Raw genomic sequence first — 19,056 nt, 5'->3', positions numbered from 1 at the left:
CGCCACTGTGGTCAATTTATTGCTATCGCTGACCGGCACTGCCGCAGATAAGTTTAAAATCCATGTGACCATCCTAATTCAAAATCGATCAATGTATTATAAATAGAAAACAAATAAAAAAATATATGTGTGTAATAATAAATAAATGTATTTTAATTACCATGAAAATAGAAAAATATTAATAATATAAAATAACGAAGCACTTGATTGGTCGCGGTGGGCACGGTATCTCTGACCGGGACTGGCGTGATCGCGTGCGGCCTCACACATCTGGTCGCGCTGCGGTCGATGGTCGCGAGCCAGAATAATTGATTCCTGCTCTGTTGATATAGCATTAATTAATTTTTGTGATAGCCCTCGTATTTTATTGGCGGTTTCACGGTGGTTTTATCTAAAAATGTTTTGGTCAAAATGTATTGAATTGGTATTTTAGATTGAAAATAACAATAAAAACTTTCCACAAAAAGTTGTACAGTATATGCAAAAAATTAATGTATGTATATTCAGCTAACAGCAAAAAATGCACCCTAACACACTTATTTAATAGTGGCATAGTGTACAAAATTAAATTTCACCGTGTTAATAAACACATCTCAATTTTAAGAAACAAAACGCAAACCTTAATAATTCCAATTGTTTGAACTAGATATCTAACCAAATTAAACGCCACTATATTTGAAACAGAAAGCGATACACAAATGTGTAGATCAAACAAGTTGCTTCTAGCTTACAACGAACGTGTTCTAGTGGCCAGCCTTCGATTTAAACATGTTAGCGACGGAATGGCTTTCCAAGGCTAAAGATATGAGTTTGACGTCACTGTCAAGTGATATTCTGTTGGTGTGTAGTGTATAGGAAACTGTTACTAACTGTTTATTGTTATCGATGATTTAAGAACATTTTTGAGTCAAAAAATAACCATAAACCAAATAATTTATTTTATTTTTGAATAAGGTTCGATTCTGCAATCGACAGATAGCTTTTATCTGAAGAATATGTGTGACGTATTGACATATTTATTCCTGAGATTGGTTATCATCAGATGGTTAAACTGATGAAAGATGGGCCTTTAGTAGAATGTAAGGTTAAAAACGGACCTGTACATAAGCCTTCTCAATAACAAACCACCTAATAAATTTCCGACAATTATGAATAGAATGATGAACAAATTAAGAAGTCGACAACCCATTACCTCTAAAAGGCAATGTAAAAATTCAAACAAAAAGAGCAGCCGACAATTGTCGAAGCACTCCACATGCCTGGCTTGATAAAGCTACCAAGTCTGAGTTCAATTTCTATACAAATGGAAGAGAAACAGTTGACTCAGCTGATTCAACACATGGCGCTCCTGGGAATGAGTCTACGGCATAGATAATGCGTCTTGTTAGTGCTACTAGTTCCTACTAAGCTGCGAAATTCAAGCTGCAGTATGCAAAGTACAGGGAATATAGGATTTAAGCTTCATTTAATAAACGAGATACGGTTTGCGGAATAAAATGAATGGTAGGATATACGGGGATATTATATTCCGTTCCTTAAGCCGGGAAACGTAGTGTGTTCTATTTCTAGGAAAAATGTGAACGAACGACTGTGCTGCGTTGCCAAAATTTTTCGGAATGTGCTTTTAAAAATATGCAACGGTTTATATTATTTTTATAAAAAATGTAGCTGTGTTCACCGCCGAAAAGGAGATGTTATATTTTGCAGTCACCAGGTACCATCCATTTACTGGATTGATCTCTCCTATGCTCTAGAGTAGAACATTTAAGACAATAGAACATTAATTGTGTCTCGTGTGAATCATCGCGATTCCGGCATACTACAGATTATGCTCTATGCTTTACACTAATGATTCTATAGAAACTCCTGACAGCAAAGATATCTCCTGATAGGATCAAATAGAAGGAATAGAAGTATTCCTTCAGTCCCTGTATCCCTGTGGCCTTTTTCATCACCCCCATTTAGATCACAAAGGAAATCTGTTCTAACGCGAACTACAGCAAAACTAACTGGGTGTTTAGCTGGAGCCGTCAACTGTGTTTCCATTTAATCCCTATCAAGATGTAACAGAAACACTTAACTTCAGCTGGTTCAGTGAATCTCGCGGGATAAGTTCACAGCACTGATAATACGTCCAGTTAGGAACGACAAGTTAGTTTCTCTGAAAGCTGACTTGCTCGATATTCGATGGAATAGGATCTGGTTCGAGTAATTAAGGGTTATTGTTTTACTTTGAATTTATTTGTTAGTCCGGGATGCGCTTTTGTTGGATCTCATTTGGGTTTTGATTGGATTATGTATGGCTATGAATTAAATTTATTTATTTATTTATTTAATACTTCATGCACAAGTTTGTACAATGGTGGATTTAACGCCTTAGGCGTTTTCTACCAGTCTTTTTTTTATAATTTACTTTTATCTTGTGTAGGAATAGGTATGCCCAAGTACCTTGTAGATACCATTATTTAGTCATGAGACTTTATCGTACCATTAAAATATTTGCTTACTCTTTGTGGGCTACAAAAGTGAAAGAAGACATAAGACCACAAGAATTGAATACCCTGTATTCTGATAAAACTGATCTTCAAATAAAAACAGTTCATAGCCATCACAATCAGTACTTACAAAATCAGAGCATCGTTCAAATCAATCTACAAGACAAATATCGTCACGCTCACCTTCTTTTGTTTTACCTTTCATATTGGAGTCATCTTCATACATTCATAGTTGAATATATTTTATTTGTTCGCAACCTTTACCCGGTAGCACGGCTGAATGGTTTTCCTCGGGAGACTTGTCAAAAGATTGGCCTCAATCTGGAATCCAATCTTACGAGTCACAAGTCAGGGGGTGTCACTGATCACTGACCCGGGACGTGTTTTAGAAAATCCTCACATACTTCAGTAAGTACGAATATTCAATGGGGATTTTACTGTGGAGCTTGTTATGGTTTCTATAGGAACGTGTCATTCAACTCTGTTGCTAAGTTCTTTATTAGACTCGCGAAGCTTCCGTTATCTTTTTTTATTTTTTCCTCTTTCATAGTTTAGAATTTTTATCTTCCCTGTCTTAAGGTTTCTTGCTAATCTGTTGTAAGTCGTTCATTATTTTCAATTTCATAATTTTCTTGTTTTTTTCCTGTTTACAGCTTTATATCAAATTCATAATACAAGAGATCAAAAAGATCAATATTAACAGTAAAATAAGTTCTGGCCGTATTAATAAATTGACAAGATGCAAAAATCAAATAAAGGTCGAACTAAAAATAACTTTCAGTAATCCAATTGAACGTTCCCAGTGAATACGGGACGTGAAAACCAACCGTATTTATGCATGGAGAACACTACAAAAATAAAAAAAACTTCAAAGGTTCAAGTAATGAGTATTGTCTAGACCCTTACCTGCAAATATCTTTACATTTCTTTTGTCTTACAAGCAAACACTGGACAGTTAACGACATTGTGGAAACCAGATTACATGCAAAAAAATCCTCTTATTTTACCGAAATAGAATTCGAATCATTCTGCGTGTAGACGCTTCAACCTGTCAAACGTAGTCAATTGATAAAGGTCTCTAAATGTTCAATAGTAAAGTTCAAATCCACTTGAAACATAACATAGTATAGCCGTAGAAGCAATTATCCATCAGAGCTGCTCGTCCCTCAAGATCCATTAATATAAGGGCGCTCCACACGTCTTGCCATTACAATAGCCTTCTTTGTCCTCTGACGGGAATTAATTGACAAATCGCTGGGCCTTTAATTGACGGCAAAGTCAAAAGCAGACGCGAGTGACGGATGATTTGAAAGAATAGCTTCGTTAATACATAGGTGATGTTTGTTTTGGATTTCAGATTGTATAGGAATTTTGTATATGTTATTTTGTAATAGGGGAGTATGTACATTGTATGATTTTTATTCATTGAACACGGTAAGTAAATGCTTCATGTATGCCACATCTAGCACACTCCTATGATTTTATGACATCAAAATAAAAATCGAAAATCAATCAACCATAAAATCAATCATCGCATTTGCTTACAGGAAAAAATCTTTAAAGGTACGCTATTACTTCCACTTCGAAACTCCCTATCTGAGAGCAACGAAATAATTTCAAAATATATGCTGTTCATATTGCTCTGAAGAAGTCTGTAAACATTTCCAAGCAAACGAAGGTGGAAGTTTGTCACATACTTCTCGAACGTTCGTTACATTATTCAAGTTATACGCTTTTTCCGATGCAGTGTAAATAGGAAATTGAATTTTGCAAAGTGTACGCGAAGTTAGCCGACCGTGTGTATGCTTCGCTCGCATGCAAAGTCTTAGGATGTGTTTAGATACAATTCTTTTGAACTGCCAGTAAGGGAATTGGACTTTTCTTTTGAGTTTAAAAAGCATGTTTTTATTATGACTAAAAAGTTTTGTATGGTTTATATAAATTAACTAAGATATATAAGATACCTTGTAGCAATGACAATAAAGAAAACAAATGTTACAGTTTTTGTAAAAGCACGCAATGATCTCAACTAACTGTTTACCGAAGAGGCAGCTAGATAATCATAATTTTACATAAATCATCTGCCAAGTTAGCCATCTGCAATCTAGTTACTTAATAACATCTGATGGTAGAAACAAGCTATTTTTAAGAGTAATATCTTAGAATTTTCCTGATCAATATAAAGCTATATTTTCAAGCTTTAGCATACAAACAAACTCATCGGCTTTACATATATTAATGCTTAAGTACAGATACACAGTCTGAAGGTTAGAACCATCATAAAAACCCGTCCATAAAAATTCGCAAGTCTTTGTATGACCCAAAACTGAAGTGACCCCTTACATTTTCTCTTGGTCGATTTAAAGACTCCAAGAATGTATTAAAGTACCAGCACACTGCAAACTATAGTTATCGGCACGAATCTCGAGCTCTGACCTACATCTGCGCAGAAGTGATTTATTAGCAAAGAACCAATCCCGAGTGACGGCTATGCCGCGATGCACTGCGGGCCAATCACCGCTCTAGCCCGCCCCCGCGCCTCACTTCATACCACAAAAGGGACACAATAAATTACTTCTGCGCAGGTGAAGGTCATAGCTCAACATTCGTGCCGATAACTTTATACAGTTGAAAAAAATATATTTTAAAAAATCGTGATTTCAATCAGTTTTTAGTCGATCTGATACCGGCCAAATACCTGATCGTTATAAGGTATATGCGTTCTACACATTTCCATACTAATTTATGAGCTCGAACAAATTATCGGCCGACTAAAAATCTGCAGTGTGCGAGCATTCTTAAAGTTACACGAACGATTTAAACTGTTCTGAGATTGCATATAATAGAGGAAGCAGTTTCAATAGATTGGACGATTATACCCCAGTTTTAAACTACTTTTATAGGGTCGTTGTAACAAATTATGTGCGAAGAATTTACGACGCTAAATTAAAAGTTCTAGTTGATTTTAACGATGTGGTTACGGATAAATGTCGGTTTTAAAGGGTTTTAATGGAGAAAGTGAAGGAATTAATTTACAGTTGTCGTGTTACATAATTTTGCACTTTACGTTTGGATACGACGTGGAAATGGTGATGTTTAGTATTAGAGTTTGGTTATGAATATTTTGAAGTTGTTAAATGGACAAGTCTTATTTATTAGGATTATTATAAATATCAGGCTAGATATTAGACAAGATTAGACAAGATAATAAAATAACGAGATTTAAAACGCAAAAAGCTTTTAAAACCACGTTCCAAGAAATATTCCATATGAAGGCGCATTAACACAAGTAAATGCAATCAATTCCTTTATCCCTCCAATAGAAGAATGCGACATATCACAAAAAGGACACGGACTTCGTTTTACGCCAAATCCACAGGGAGGAGGGGAAATATTATTTCCGTTTGCGCTTTGATCACGTCCCCACGGAAAAAATATTACGATAAAACATTTCAATACAAAAATCGAAATAAAAGAACAATGCGATCTAAAGTAAACACGATAAATATATAATAATTCCATTACCACGCCTCATTGAGTTTTGCCGCAAAAACAAAAACGAGATTAGATAATACGAAAATGATTTTCGACGCCACGTAACTCGACCCGGGCACTAAAGTCACTACTCAATTCGTATAACCTGACCGAATCGCGGAGTCACACAGAACATAAAAGGTTGAAACAAAAAAGGCACAATTTCCACAAAACAGTATATCACCCACAATCATTTATCAGAATATAACTAGTGGGGCGGAATGGGATACATTGGCTTGGACATTTTCGTCGTTGTACGGGTTTTTGCCGACTTTTTTTGACGTTATTTTTTTCACAAAGCTGCTTTCTGTGGCAGTGTGAGGCTTTGTACAAGTATTTTTGTTTTTAAATGCTGCGAATTGTTTTTTTCGTGGCCATTTCAGTTTTTGGATATAGCTAACACCATTTTTTGTCACAGATATGCATATTTACATACATTGTAGTTACCTATTAGTTTATAAAGGCCATGGAATGGAAAGCGGTCTGTTTCATGTTCGTTAATATTTTACTGCTTTTTAATCAAACAGAAAAGCATATAAAACGGTCGGTAAGCTTTTGGTATTGATTCTTCTTAGTACCTACGTCATAAGTTTATAAGTTATTCAAAGTTACAAATATAAGTTTGTGTTCAAAACAATATTTATTTCGTTTAGTCCATATAAAGTTAGATAGAATTGCCAAATGAGTAAAATTCTACGAAGCGATTTGTCTTCGGATACTATTTTTGTTTTTTAACAAATATCGTAGAAAAAAAAAACCTATAAAAATTAATTCGTGACTCAGATATTTTGCCGTTTTGATATTCTACCGTTTCGATGATTTTAGGCTTTTTATTGATTTTAAATGATATCTAGACTTATTTTCCTTTAAGAGAATTTGTAGCTTGCTGTCGAGAGCTCTAAGAAACGATGATTGGTATTTATGCCAAGATTATTAATAGGATGGATAATAAAAAGTATTTTACTAAAAATAAGGCATCCAAAAATGACGTTAATAATGTTTTGCCGATGAGTACGAAAAATCCGATAACCTAATTCCTTCAAGTACTCAGACTAATTCTTTACGATTTTATTCAGTACGAACCACTATTTAGAAACTCCACAGACTAACAAGAAAGTATACCAAAGTCCACTTTGTTACCGCCCGTATTGACCTCTCACCGACGAAAAATTGCAGAAAAACACGACTAAGTAACTTTTCCTTCTATCCAAAGTTCTTGTATCGTTAGAATATCAATGTGGTACAGACGTGAACTCCAGCCTGTATTCTAAACGTTTTTGTGAGTTAAGGAATTTCGGAAGCAAAAGTTCGAAAGTGAATTCTTGATCCGTAGTTGTCTTGGAGAGCGGCTCTCGTGATGGTACAGTTTCATTTAATTATTGTGGTGGAGATGTTTGTTGCATTCCAATGTAGCTGTGCTCTTATGAAGAGGGAGGTTGATATACTTTTAGAAATAATAATGTCGCTGTTAAGTCATAAGCTAGTATGGTCAAGAAGTTTACCCGATTATATTAGATAAGAAAATATTTGAAATAATATAATAGGTACAGATATGTGTGTTTAATAGTACTTTAAAAATGTTTAACAAAGTAAAAAGTGGTAATCAAAGTAATTTATTTCACGAGATGTTATCTTAAAGGAGCTCTAAAACGGAGATAACAGCCAATCAAAGCGCCATTTCAACAGCCAATAAACAACAATGTTAAATCTGTCCTCTTCAATCCACATACATGTACATGATAGAATGTTTTTAAAACACAAAACAAATCGAAGTCCACATATACATTTAACATGTATTTAAAACACAAGTGGAAGTTGAAGTTTAGCCTAGAGAGAGACCAATTTGCATTGCGTAAGCGCACGTACGCAAACCCTAAAAAACTTGTCAACATTTATTGAGTTTAACCCTCCCGTGCCTTTGATTAGTTCCAGGTAAACAGTTTTCTGGGTTAATTTAGCTAGAAATAGCTTTTTATTTACTTTTAAGTAAGTAGACGTCGAGGGTCCCTAGGCAATATCTATTAAATAAAACGATATCAATGAATTTATTTTATTAAGGGTCGGGTTAGATTGGTTTTTCTGTGAAAATTGGAGATCGAAAAGTAAAGTAGTGAGTTTGTAATGAAGTTTATTTGGTTGGAGTCCAACTTTGATAGGAATTGTTAAGTTTATGGTAATCTTATAAGATTTTCTTTAAGCGTTACGTATTCAGCGTTTGAAGCTTTTTTATTTAAAGATAGATATATATGTATGATAGATAGATAAAAAATAAAATTATGAAGCATAAAAATCACGACTTCATCTCGATTTAATTAGCCAAATGTATTCATATAATTTTTCTTCATAAATAAAATCAGTATATTGCTAGTCCCCACAAAAACTTTTTACCAAAAACAGCTCTTTCCTCTCAGACTCTCAATATTTGAAGAGGCAGAAGTCAAACGTTCGATCTTGGCAAAAGTCCCCGAACAAATGTTGTTTGCTTTCGTAAATGCAATTACCCTTTCTTGGGACAGCGACATGGAATGTTATTATATCACTATTTTATTAAGGACCCTCAATATAAAGCTTAGGACTGGTAGTTACGTAAAGTTGATTTCAATGGACTGGTTTTGGTGATAAGAGGGAAGGAAAATCACTCTCTTATTTGTTCAAGTAGCAAGGATACATATGTATAGATATAGCTAGGGGTTAAAAATAACAATTGTGCATAGCTTAACCTAATAACTTCTTGTATAAAAAAATCTAAATATCTGACCCATATCTGACCATTACATAAAAATATTTTTTTCACTTTCATCATCCTTTTTATCGTCCCACTGTTGGATATAGGCGACCTCTCACACAGAGAAGGAGTGAGCGTTAATCACCATCATAATTCCACCTTGCATGTTTAAATATACCTACTTCATGTTTATATGTCGATTAGTTATCTATAACAAACAGTGTAGGAATATGAGACGATCTCGGTTCAACACTTTTAAGGCCTCTTCTCCATAAAATGTCTTCCCATAAAATACGGTACATTTAATAATTTGCTTGATACATGCGTCTTCAAAAGGTGGGAAAAGGCTCAACTTACCCCTTAAGGGATGAAAGTGAAACCGATATACATGTACCTCAGGGATTTCGAGGGCCGATATCCAAAGTTACCAAAAATAAACTTGGAAACCATAAAGGATAGGTCAACAAAAGTTTGCACAAAGGTAAACCTTGCATCGGAAAGGATTCGCGGTGATAGTTAGACAGTTTTGATAAAAATCGTGTCGAGTTTTACGAGTTTTTGTTGAAACAGAATTTTTATTAGGGGTAACTATGTCACTGGAGCAGTTTATTATTTCCTGCTTTTATGTGGTGGTATCTTTGTATGAAATTATTTAATATACCTACTTAGAATTTTGTACTAACATCCACGCACAACAAATAATGAAATAAAATCACGCCCTTACCAAAAGGAAAGGCAGTTTTCAACTAAATTCAACATCAACCCATCTATTTACCGACTTAACAAAATTAGATCAAATTGCGTACACACCGAACCCAAAATTGGTCCAAACATTGGGCCAAACGGCCAACATTAAACAAAATTTCAAAGAACCTACTGAAAAGCGAATGTACGGAGTGAATTGAAGTGGGCAAAGGGAACCAACTAAAACTGAATTAGCCTGGTAGGCACTGAAAACTCGCAGCTGAATTCGGTTTGAACGTGACATACATAAAATTTGTTAAGTACGTGAAATATGTTGATTCCAAAGACTTCGTCGGCAGAATTTATGGGCCTACAGCTTAGGAGATACAGTGGCTTTATTTTTTTACAGTTACCAAATTTTTGTTTACCAAAACATTTTTGTTACCTACCTACAAATACGCCGACTACATTCTCATAAAAGAAAACAGCGTAATCATTTTTTGATTAAACTCTATCAATATTTATACAAAAAGCTATTGTTGTTCAAATAAGTAGCGTACCCTTTTTTATTATAATTCATGGTTCAAGAAGTAATAACTGATAACTACGTATACTTGATCCCGAGAGTAATAACCACAACAAAGGGAGGGCCTCCCATGCGTATTGCTAAATCACAAAGCCTACTCGAACTAAGCATCGAAAATAATAAGTCCGCTTTTATCGTATCTGAGGAAAGAATCTTTCAAGCCATTTTGTGAGTATAAGTAACAAAATCGCAAACTTAATTCAACCCTTTTATGAGGAAACAAGGAAATTATGTTACTGTGGTCATTCCGAAATTGTGAACTTCTTATTCTTGGATAAAACTAAACCAATACCGTTGTGTCGACAAACTTGTTTCGTATTCCTTGTGAAATGATGGCTAAGGTAACGAATCCCTCGAAATCCTCCTCTTTTGTCCCGGTAAGAATTTATCAAAACGAACGCAGACAGAAGCATTTAAAAAGTCTTGTAAACTAAGAAGGTCGCAATCAGATGAATTTGCGAGCGAAAACTTTTTTTAAATAAAATTGATAGCGATGGTTAGCGCCGGCCGCGGGGCCACTGTTATTTTTTAATTAAATTTTTCATCTTTCGCTTTTGAAGATACTGATATTTAATAATTATGGAATACTTTTTTGCCAGCATATTTTAACGCAAAAATTCTTTTGTTTGTTTTTTTTTTGTGGTCTCATCAAATATCAAAATAAAAATTACAATGAATGAGAAAATTAAGTTATGAGTAATTTGTTTCATAGTAAATTGAATTAACATTAACATGTTAAGAACAAAACAGAGAATGTGGTCCCCAACCAGCGATTCATAAGAATTAATTGTATTACTAGAATGGGCAATAATGGGCATCCAAATGAATGATTAGCACTGGCAATTAAAATAAAAAAAAACATCACAGAACCCACAGAAATTTAACAAAGAATAAATCGAATCGAACAGTTATAAAAAAAATCCCCAACAAAATTACCACTAGGTACCATTTCCACTAACACTTCAACGGACAAGGGGCACCTGTTACTAATACAGTGAATATAAAGGTACATATGTATCCACAAGTAACATGATCGCCTCATTGGTCAGGGATAATAAGCTAGGGTAACACTGAGTCATTTAACTTAATTGTTATTGCCTTTAAGTGGCCATCTGATAACTTTCAGTGGACGGTAAAAGGTTGGCGGTGAAAAATTTGAGGGTTCGCGGTTTTTGGTAGCTATTTTTGTCGTTAATTGGTTGGGAGTAGTTTGTAGCCATTGAATGCTTTTGGTCGGACTTAAGGTGAGAGAGGAAGTTACTTATCGCGTGTTGCAATTTGAATAGTTTCATTGATAAAAGGAAACTTACAAAACTAACAGAATAGTATGGTGTGGTTACCTATAATTGTTTTGAATGTTTATATTACTGCAGTGTAGCTTCTGTAGGCGATCCATATAAATAGTTATAAATTAGTTCTATGTATTTTTTTGTAGTGGTCAGCTTCGATGAATACTCTAAATACCTTTATTTCTATGCGAGAGATTGGTAGTACCTACATACTACACTAGTAGAGCATACGTTGATGTATTGTACAACAATCATAATAACACAGCAATTAATTCACCATAAAACAACAATATTGACATGAAACATTGACACACAAGAACCTTAACCCTATCGATCTGACTGAACAAGGTAAACATATCGAAAATGAACAATATTAATTTACCAATTACAAAGGGCTTATCCAATTGATCAAGCATTTACTCCAGCTTCCTCCGATAGGACCCGCATGAAACAATTAGTTATCTGTTATTGTAAATGAGGTGCTAAATTAGTTACCATCAGTATTGAAGCGAATGTCGTGCCAAATGGATAGTTATTATTTAGCTGTATTCGATAATTATTTGAAATTTTGCTTACGACTAGCCCTTTTGATGCGTTTTTGCAAGCGTCTTGTAAGAACTACTGCTCGTACCGGGATGAAATATAGCCTATGTGACTTGGGAAAAGTGTAGCTTTCGAATAGTGAAAGATTTTTTCAAACAGGCTCTATGGACACGAAGCCTTTAGGGTACAAACAAACAAAAACTATTTCTGTATATTATATTAGTATAGTTTGTTCATTAATTTTTGTTGGAACCAAAAAGATGGCCACCGATATTCAAGCTTCCAAACGACTGGTAGGAAGGTCTCAAGAGACAGAAACTTCCCTACAATACTTGACGAATTATATAGTACCGCCTTCTGAACCAGTTCCTGGAATCAACCACTTGATGAGATATTTTAGAAGCAAGAACGCATAAACAGCTAATGAGAATATTTTTGAGAAATGAAAAACAGAGAAGTGTATGTTACACAATTTCGCAGAGGTCAAAGTTGTCAACACCATCGGAACATCAAATATAAATCACAAGGTCATACTTCAAAACCTAGTAGCAATTACAAACATTGGCGAAGATAGACAAAGCCGTGAACAAGTTATCTACCCATGCAAAAAACGTATCATTTTTATCATTCACCTGCCAGCCATCGTTTTCAAAGAATAAATGATTCTTCGCGAACTAAGAAATGTGTATTAATTTTAATACAAAGGTAAGTAGGCAATATAGACGATACTTGATTTTTCATTCAAACTTTTCACAAAGACCGCTTGCCAAAAATTACTCTCGATCCCAAACGTCGTTTGACGATACGCTTTCCCTTTTCAAAAAGTTTTTAACCAAAAATCAATATAAAGAGCTCAAAGTTGAACAAGGGTGTTCAATAAAGAAGAAATTGTCGATCGCAGTCTCTTAAAGATTTTTTTTATTTCACTTTTCCTTGAAATTTAATGACCAGTAAAACATCACTGCCTAGAAAATTGCAAACGATTTGACGCGCTTATCACATTTTCCAGTATTTAAATATAATAGTGAAAATTGGTTGCATTTGTGCACGTTGGTAATGGTGTGAAATGAAACTGAAAACGAAAGTTTTGTGGTACACCTCAAAATAAGTTATGTATATTTGTATAATATTATTTTGTGGATAGAATCTACTCAATTAATATCATTTGTCTCATGTTACAAATATGTTTGTATAATTTATGTGATTAATTTTATGGACTAACGTAATTAATGAAACAAGAAAAAATACGTATTTCCTGAATTAATTTCCTATATAAAACAACTAGCTGTATTGTTTCCCATGGTGCGAACCACCTCTCGAGGGAACTGCTTTAAATCTTTTCAGCAGTTTTGAAGATGCACATACAGACAAATATTTGTATTTATAATAATCTTATCAGATACCACAGTGTACTCAAAACTATTTCAAAGCACCTCTACTTTAACAAGACTTCAAACTATGACTATAGCTTTAACTAAAATCTAGAAATAGGTAGCTACTGGAATAACATGCTATGCTACGTATTAGTTCGCCTAAGTTTGGTATTTGGTTCAACTCGAAGTTTTATACGCTTTACTTGAAGTTTGTACTTACAAGTTCTCAAGAATAGCTTGTTTTGTTCAGGTAATACGTTTTATAATTTCGCCTAAGACTTATTTTATTTTATTAAGTATTATGTATTTCAAAGTTTAAGTCATGTTTGTGTTAGTGTGTCTGTATCTCGTGTATGTTATGGGTAATTACCTGAAATAAACAATATTTAATTTAATTTAATTTAAAATTTAATTAATTTAATTTAATTTAATTTAATTAATTTATAATCTTTTCTGTAGAAAAAAGCTTGTATCCCGTTCATCGATATTTTTTTGAATCTTTTTGAAATTGGTAATTATTTACCCAATTGCGCCAGAAGAATTTTTGACAAATGTGTAGCTACTGCTACTGTTGCTTTCAAAACGCAATTCAATTACTTTCTAGTAGGTGTAGTTCAAACAGAATAATTCAAAATATTGTAAAGATTTTGTTTCGGCTAACAATATGGTTAACATCACAGCTGAATTTAAAAAAAAAAAAAAAAAAAAAAAAAAAAAAAACAGAATAAAATACAGTGCTTATATCATTTTCAATACTTTATAAATACTGGTTTTAATTAAATCATTATTTAATCTTTTAACTTATCTGTGATCATAGCTTCACATCACATATGAAGGTACATCTTTCAACCTTGATTTCAGAGGTCACAGCATACAAAAGGTCATATTACGCAAATAATAGCTGTAAATAAAAGTTGACGTCCACGGGTCCATTTGATAGAGGTCCAACTTACCTGAAACAAGTAAGAACGCTGTTTAGTTATGTATGATATTTATCTTACTTATGTTTGTGAAATTGAAATGAGTGACATGTATTTTGTATCTAGTTAATATTTGGGAACCTTATCCTTTTTGTTAAGTCGCTTAATTGTTGATAAATTATGTAAATGCTGTCAGAATACTTTTATGATTCTGAATTAATCAGTACACTAATTATGCCTGAACTTTTTATAAGAACAGAACATGCACATGACTTGTGTTACAACGGCTGTTAGTAATTTACGAAACTCTAATTCCATTCTGGGTACCTATGTTCACGATTCCTGGCACATGTTGTCTTTTGTATAACTAGATGGCGTTGCCGCGTTTAAAAGCAAGCTATGATTTCGTTACCAAGCACAATGCGAGTGGCATTTGCAAATAATATTAAAGTTTTTGCTAATTTAAAGAGTGATTGATTATTTTATCATCAGAAAAGTTCCTAAGGAAATAAGGCTCAAAGTTGAACAGGGGTAACTTCAAATGTTAATAAAAACAACTCATAAACATTAGAACCAGCATCGTGACCTCAAATAAAAAGCTTTACGATATTCAAATATTTAGTTGCAAGTTTTTCTGCCACTGAAGCATCGGGTTAATTGCAAGTCCACAGAGATACAGTTAAAATAGCTTGTTAATCTTCTAGAGTTAGTGCAGTGTACTAAATACTAACTGGCTTGGTAATAAATTCATTTGAATAGAATAAAAGAATTTCTACAAATGGGATAGGTATGTTTTTTGCAGAGGAAATTGTGTGTTGTTGGTGGTTTATTTTTTGTTTAATTTTACCTGTTCGATAGTTTGCTTGTTGTTACCGATAAGAGTTTAATAACAAATATTATATCCTATCACGTCAAGTCAATTCCAATAGAGTTATTTTTATTAAAATGTTGATAAACTTACAATGTATTAAAAAAAAACAATATATTGAAAATTAATACAATATCGTTCATCGAATATCCTACAATCGAAACACGAAGCATCAAAAGCTCATAAAAACACGAATATTCATAAACCATCCAAAAGTGTTCACTGTTTTAAAAATATCCTTACAGATTACCAGCCAAACCGTGAAGCGATTGATCTCATTGCCCACCGCAAACATAATAAAAATACGTTTAATATTTAAGCAACTGCATGCAGTCAGTAATTAATTAAAAGATTCCATCGACACGAGATTGGGCTCCTCAACGAGAGCTTGTTACACAACCGCAACCGTTGAAAATATCGGTGTCCGCAAAGTCAACAGTTCAGCATAATTGAATCGACATAGGTAATGGTTGTGATAAGGGAAGGTGGGGCGGTTGCCACCTGTAAGGGGGCGCCACGTGCAGAAACAGAGAGACAGGGACGGAACCACCCCTCTCCGTCACTCTAATGGCTGACGTGTACGAGTGCTCACAGGTAGCGTGGGTGCCGCACCGAACAGTCTAGCGCAACATATGCTCAACATCCAAATATATGCCACATACCGTCCCGTTATTTTGTTTCATAGCTGCGTACGTAAATAGGCCTCCGTTACAAGTTTCGATTTCGATTCGCCATTGTGAGGCGGCGTTTGATAACGAATTCAATCATGGGGAAGTAGGTGACGCAATTTGCGTTCATACGCCTCAAGGAAACGATCGTAAAGGGATTTTTGTTTCCCTCAATGCCACCAAAAAGGAATATTGCAATGAATATACGGCAGCGGTTTCTTTAATACCTATGGCTGTCATTTTAATCTAGACGTCTACGTCACTGTCATATTTGTGACTTAAGTATTCAGATGTAAACATAATGTAAAATTTAAAGTAAAAATGCAACAGTTTATAGATAGCTCCACGGTATTACTCTTTCTAACTAATGCACTGCAAATGACACTGATTGCGTGTTTAATGTTTCCGATTACTGATATAGTTACCCTCTCCAAATACATAAAGCAATTCTCCGAGTATTTGAGAAAAAACAACTATACTCTCGCTATTGCTTCTGTATATATTTTGATAATAGGAGGCTTTGGAGTTTATGGGCCAATGCTCACATTGTTCAATAATAAAATTCCAAAACATGTGCGTCCTGTCGAAACATCGGCTGAGCAAATAGAACGTATCATTGTATCTACAAACGCAACCAGGAACTACTTGCTCGCATCTTTTTCACTTTTCTTTCTACTCATTACGTGGAGAATACTTGAATTGATCATATTTTCAGCCAGACTTCACGAATTTTCCGATTTAATGGGCCACTACAACTTGATCGACATTGCATTCTCTCAAGTCCATGACGATGACCTACCTGTGGTGAAAATTATTGAAGATACGTTAAGTGGAGACGAGGATGATGATTCTCTAAATTGGCCTTTGGTTGTGCATCTCAGTGAGAAAGAGGCTATAAGGCTAAAAACGTTCTTGGAGGAGACTCCTCAGGCAGTAACTATTATACAACAAGACTCGTTGATACTTATCCCCCAGCAGTCTGATGCTGTCGAATCACTAAGCTCATCGCGTTTGACCCCCCACAAGGTAACAGACCCAAATGCCGCGAAGAACCGAAAATGATTAATATATTTAGCATATGTATTGGAGCTACGCTATTTCTAGAATTGGTTGCGGTGATCGCATTATTAAAACCTTTTCAACAACCATGTTTCTTGAGGGATGCTTACCTTAAACTTAAAACTAAATTTCCCCAACCGCCTAAAATAATTGCGTTACTTCTAACTGCTATATTTTTTGGTACTATATTAGAGCTTTCTTGGGAAAGCACTGACCATCGTCATATCCTTTTAGACGTCCATAACACTAATCTCATTCTTCAATTTTATGGTAGTAAGGTGTCACTATGCTATACTTGTTTCTTCATGCAAGCCTATCTCTTCTTTTTGATCGAATGGCTTGTTAGTTTTTCAATAAGAATTGCTCGACTCTTAGAATTTGAGCTTATGTGCAGACATGCCGTGTTAACTAGAGACGAAACCACACAGATTTCTAATACTACAGTTATTACAACTGATGTGTATTCGGCTTCTGTTAGTCGTCCTTTTCCAAAAATAAACCATCTAGTACTAAACAATGCGATCACCAAATCCGTAGAACTACCATTTAATTATTAAATATTTGCAAAGGTACATTTTTCAAATTACTTAAATTTGTTAACAAAATTAAAAAGACATGAAATATAAACATTTTAAAACCATGCAGTACAGTTTGAAAAAGTCCGATAACAGATTAACAGGCTAACACCACAAAAGAATAAAATGACGAATTTCCAAATTCACAAAACGAATGCTTGTCATGACATTGTCAGTAGACTGTCACAAATATAGTGAAATACAAATGCACAAAAAATAGGAAAAGTGTACCAAGAAGAAAAAAACACAGTTAACGTAACAATGCCATAGAAACAATTTCTCAACCACACCAGAATATTAACACCAGAAAGATGGATGCCAGCTGTATTATCCTGAGCTGCTTGTTGATGATCCAAATGGCCATGGTACTGACTATGCTGAATCCTATCTACGATGTGACGAAACTGACGCAATTCATAAATGATGTGACCAAGTCTTACAGACGAACATATTTGTTCTCCATCGCTTTCTATTTTACATCTGTTCTATACCTGGGAATGTACATTCCTCTGCAGAGTATTCACAAACTGATATTCACCGTTAACCTTCATGAATACGACAAGTTGACTCTGCTGCATAATGTGGAGAAGAACTACCTTACTGCTGGTTTCTCCCTTTTCCTGGTCGTTGTGATATACGGCGTAAGAGCACTACTTTCTTACACTGCCAGTTTAAGTGTTCTTACTGAGAAGGAAAGTCACCATTCAGTGGACTGCTCCAAGGAAAAAACTTCAAATAAGTTAAATAGCAATCTCTTACCTAAACTGCTGAGAGTAAAGAGATCAATATCATACGAAACAGTATTTTTCACAAACGAACTGAGAGAACAACTCAAGCTTATTATCAGGAACGTGGATTTTCCCCATGACAAGACCGCACTTTCTAGTCTCCTTGGAGCAAATAGAAGTTCTAGCCTGTGATAATAATTTTCTCAATAAATTTTTTGTTCATATTTTTGTGTGTTTTCCTTCTAATGATTTTTGAGTTTAAATCTTAGTGTAACACCTTAGTGAGAACGAGAAATGTACCAAGACACAGCAATAAAAGTAAAATGCCAGTACAGAAGGGCAAGGAAACGGGAGTGAGAAAAGGGAGCGTATGTACATTAGAGGGCCGAAATGTTTTCCCTTGAATTGAGTATAACTTTTATAGGGTTCCGCACAGAATCATAAAACGGCATACTTATTGATTGGAAGCTACGTCTGTCTGCAGTTGAAGCAAGGTGAGGTCACATTCATCTTTAATTAGGTACAGCCACCGCCACAAATTTAGATCTACAGATAAGCCGCGGAGATTCAGCAGTTTCCATATTTACACACACATGTTGAATTATGCTGTAGGTCGTATTTAAGGAGCTGACGTCGGATTTGCGTATAATTGTATAAATTAATGTGAATCAGCAGGTACGTTTCTTGGAAATGAAATTAGGTATTTAGATAAATGATGATCATATGATATTAAAACTTCATGTGATTGGGTATTTAATTATTGACCTATATTATTCAGATACCGTTTTAAACATTTGTAGGTATTGCTAAAATAAGGACGTAGGCTAGTTTTAATTCAGGGGCAAGAAGTCGTCCCTCGGAACGCGAGTGACACCACGGGGAACAGATTGTATTTAAATATAACCTCATGAAACTATAACTAATTTTCAGCTTCCTAATGTCCACAAGAGCAAGCATTGATTACAAATTCGAGGCATAGTAAGAATACATGCGTATTGTATGGTGTTGG

General features: G+C 34.6%; 1 protein-coding gene across 1 annotated transcript; it reads left to right on the top strand.

The window, feature by feature from the left end:
• Positions 1 to 17,630: 17,630 nt before the first annotated feature.
• LOC124637166 lies at positions 17,631 to 18,239 on the top strand. Its single transcript, XM_047173519.1, has one exon. It carries the CDS (start codon positions 17,631 to 17,633, stop codon positions 18,237 to 18,239), a length of 609 nt encoding a protein of 202 aa, XP_047029475.1.
• Positions 18,240 to 19,056: the final 817 nt, after the last annotated feature.

The sequence above is a fragment of the Helicoverpa zea genome, chromosome 15 (genome assembly GCF_022581195.2).
Source record: "Helicoverpa zea isolate HzStark_Cry1AcR chromosome 15, ilHelZeax1.1, whole genome shotgun sequence".
In the NCBI taxonomy this organism is placed as follows: domain Eukaryota; kingdom Metazoa; phylum Arthropoda; class Insecta; order Lepidoptera; family Noctuidae; genus Helicoverpa; species Helicoverpa zea.
This window is presented reverse-complemented; position numbering and strand designations above follow the sequence as displayed.

Bases quoted from the DNA above. Each gene is read 5' to 3' on its own strand.
- LOC124637166 (XM_047173519.1), top strand. From the start codon at position 17,631: ATGGATGCCAGCTGTATTATCCTGAGCTGCTTGTTGATGATCCAAATG.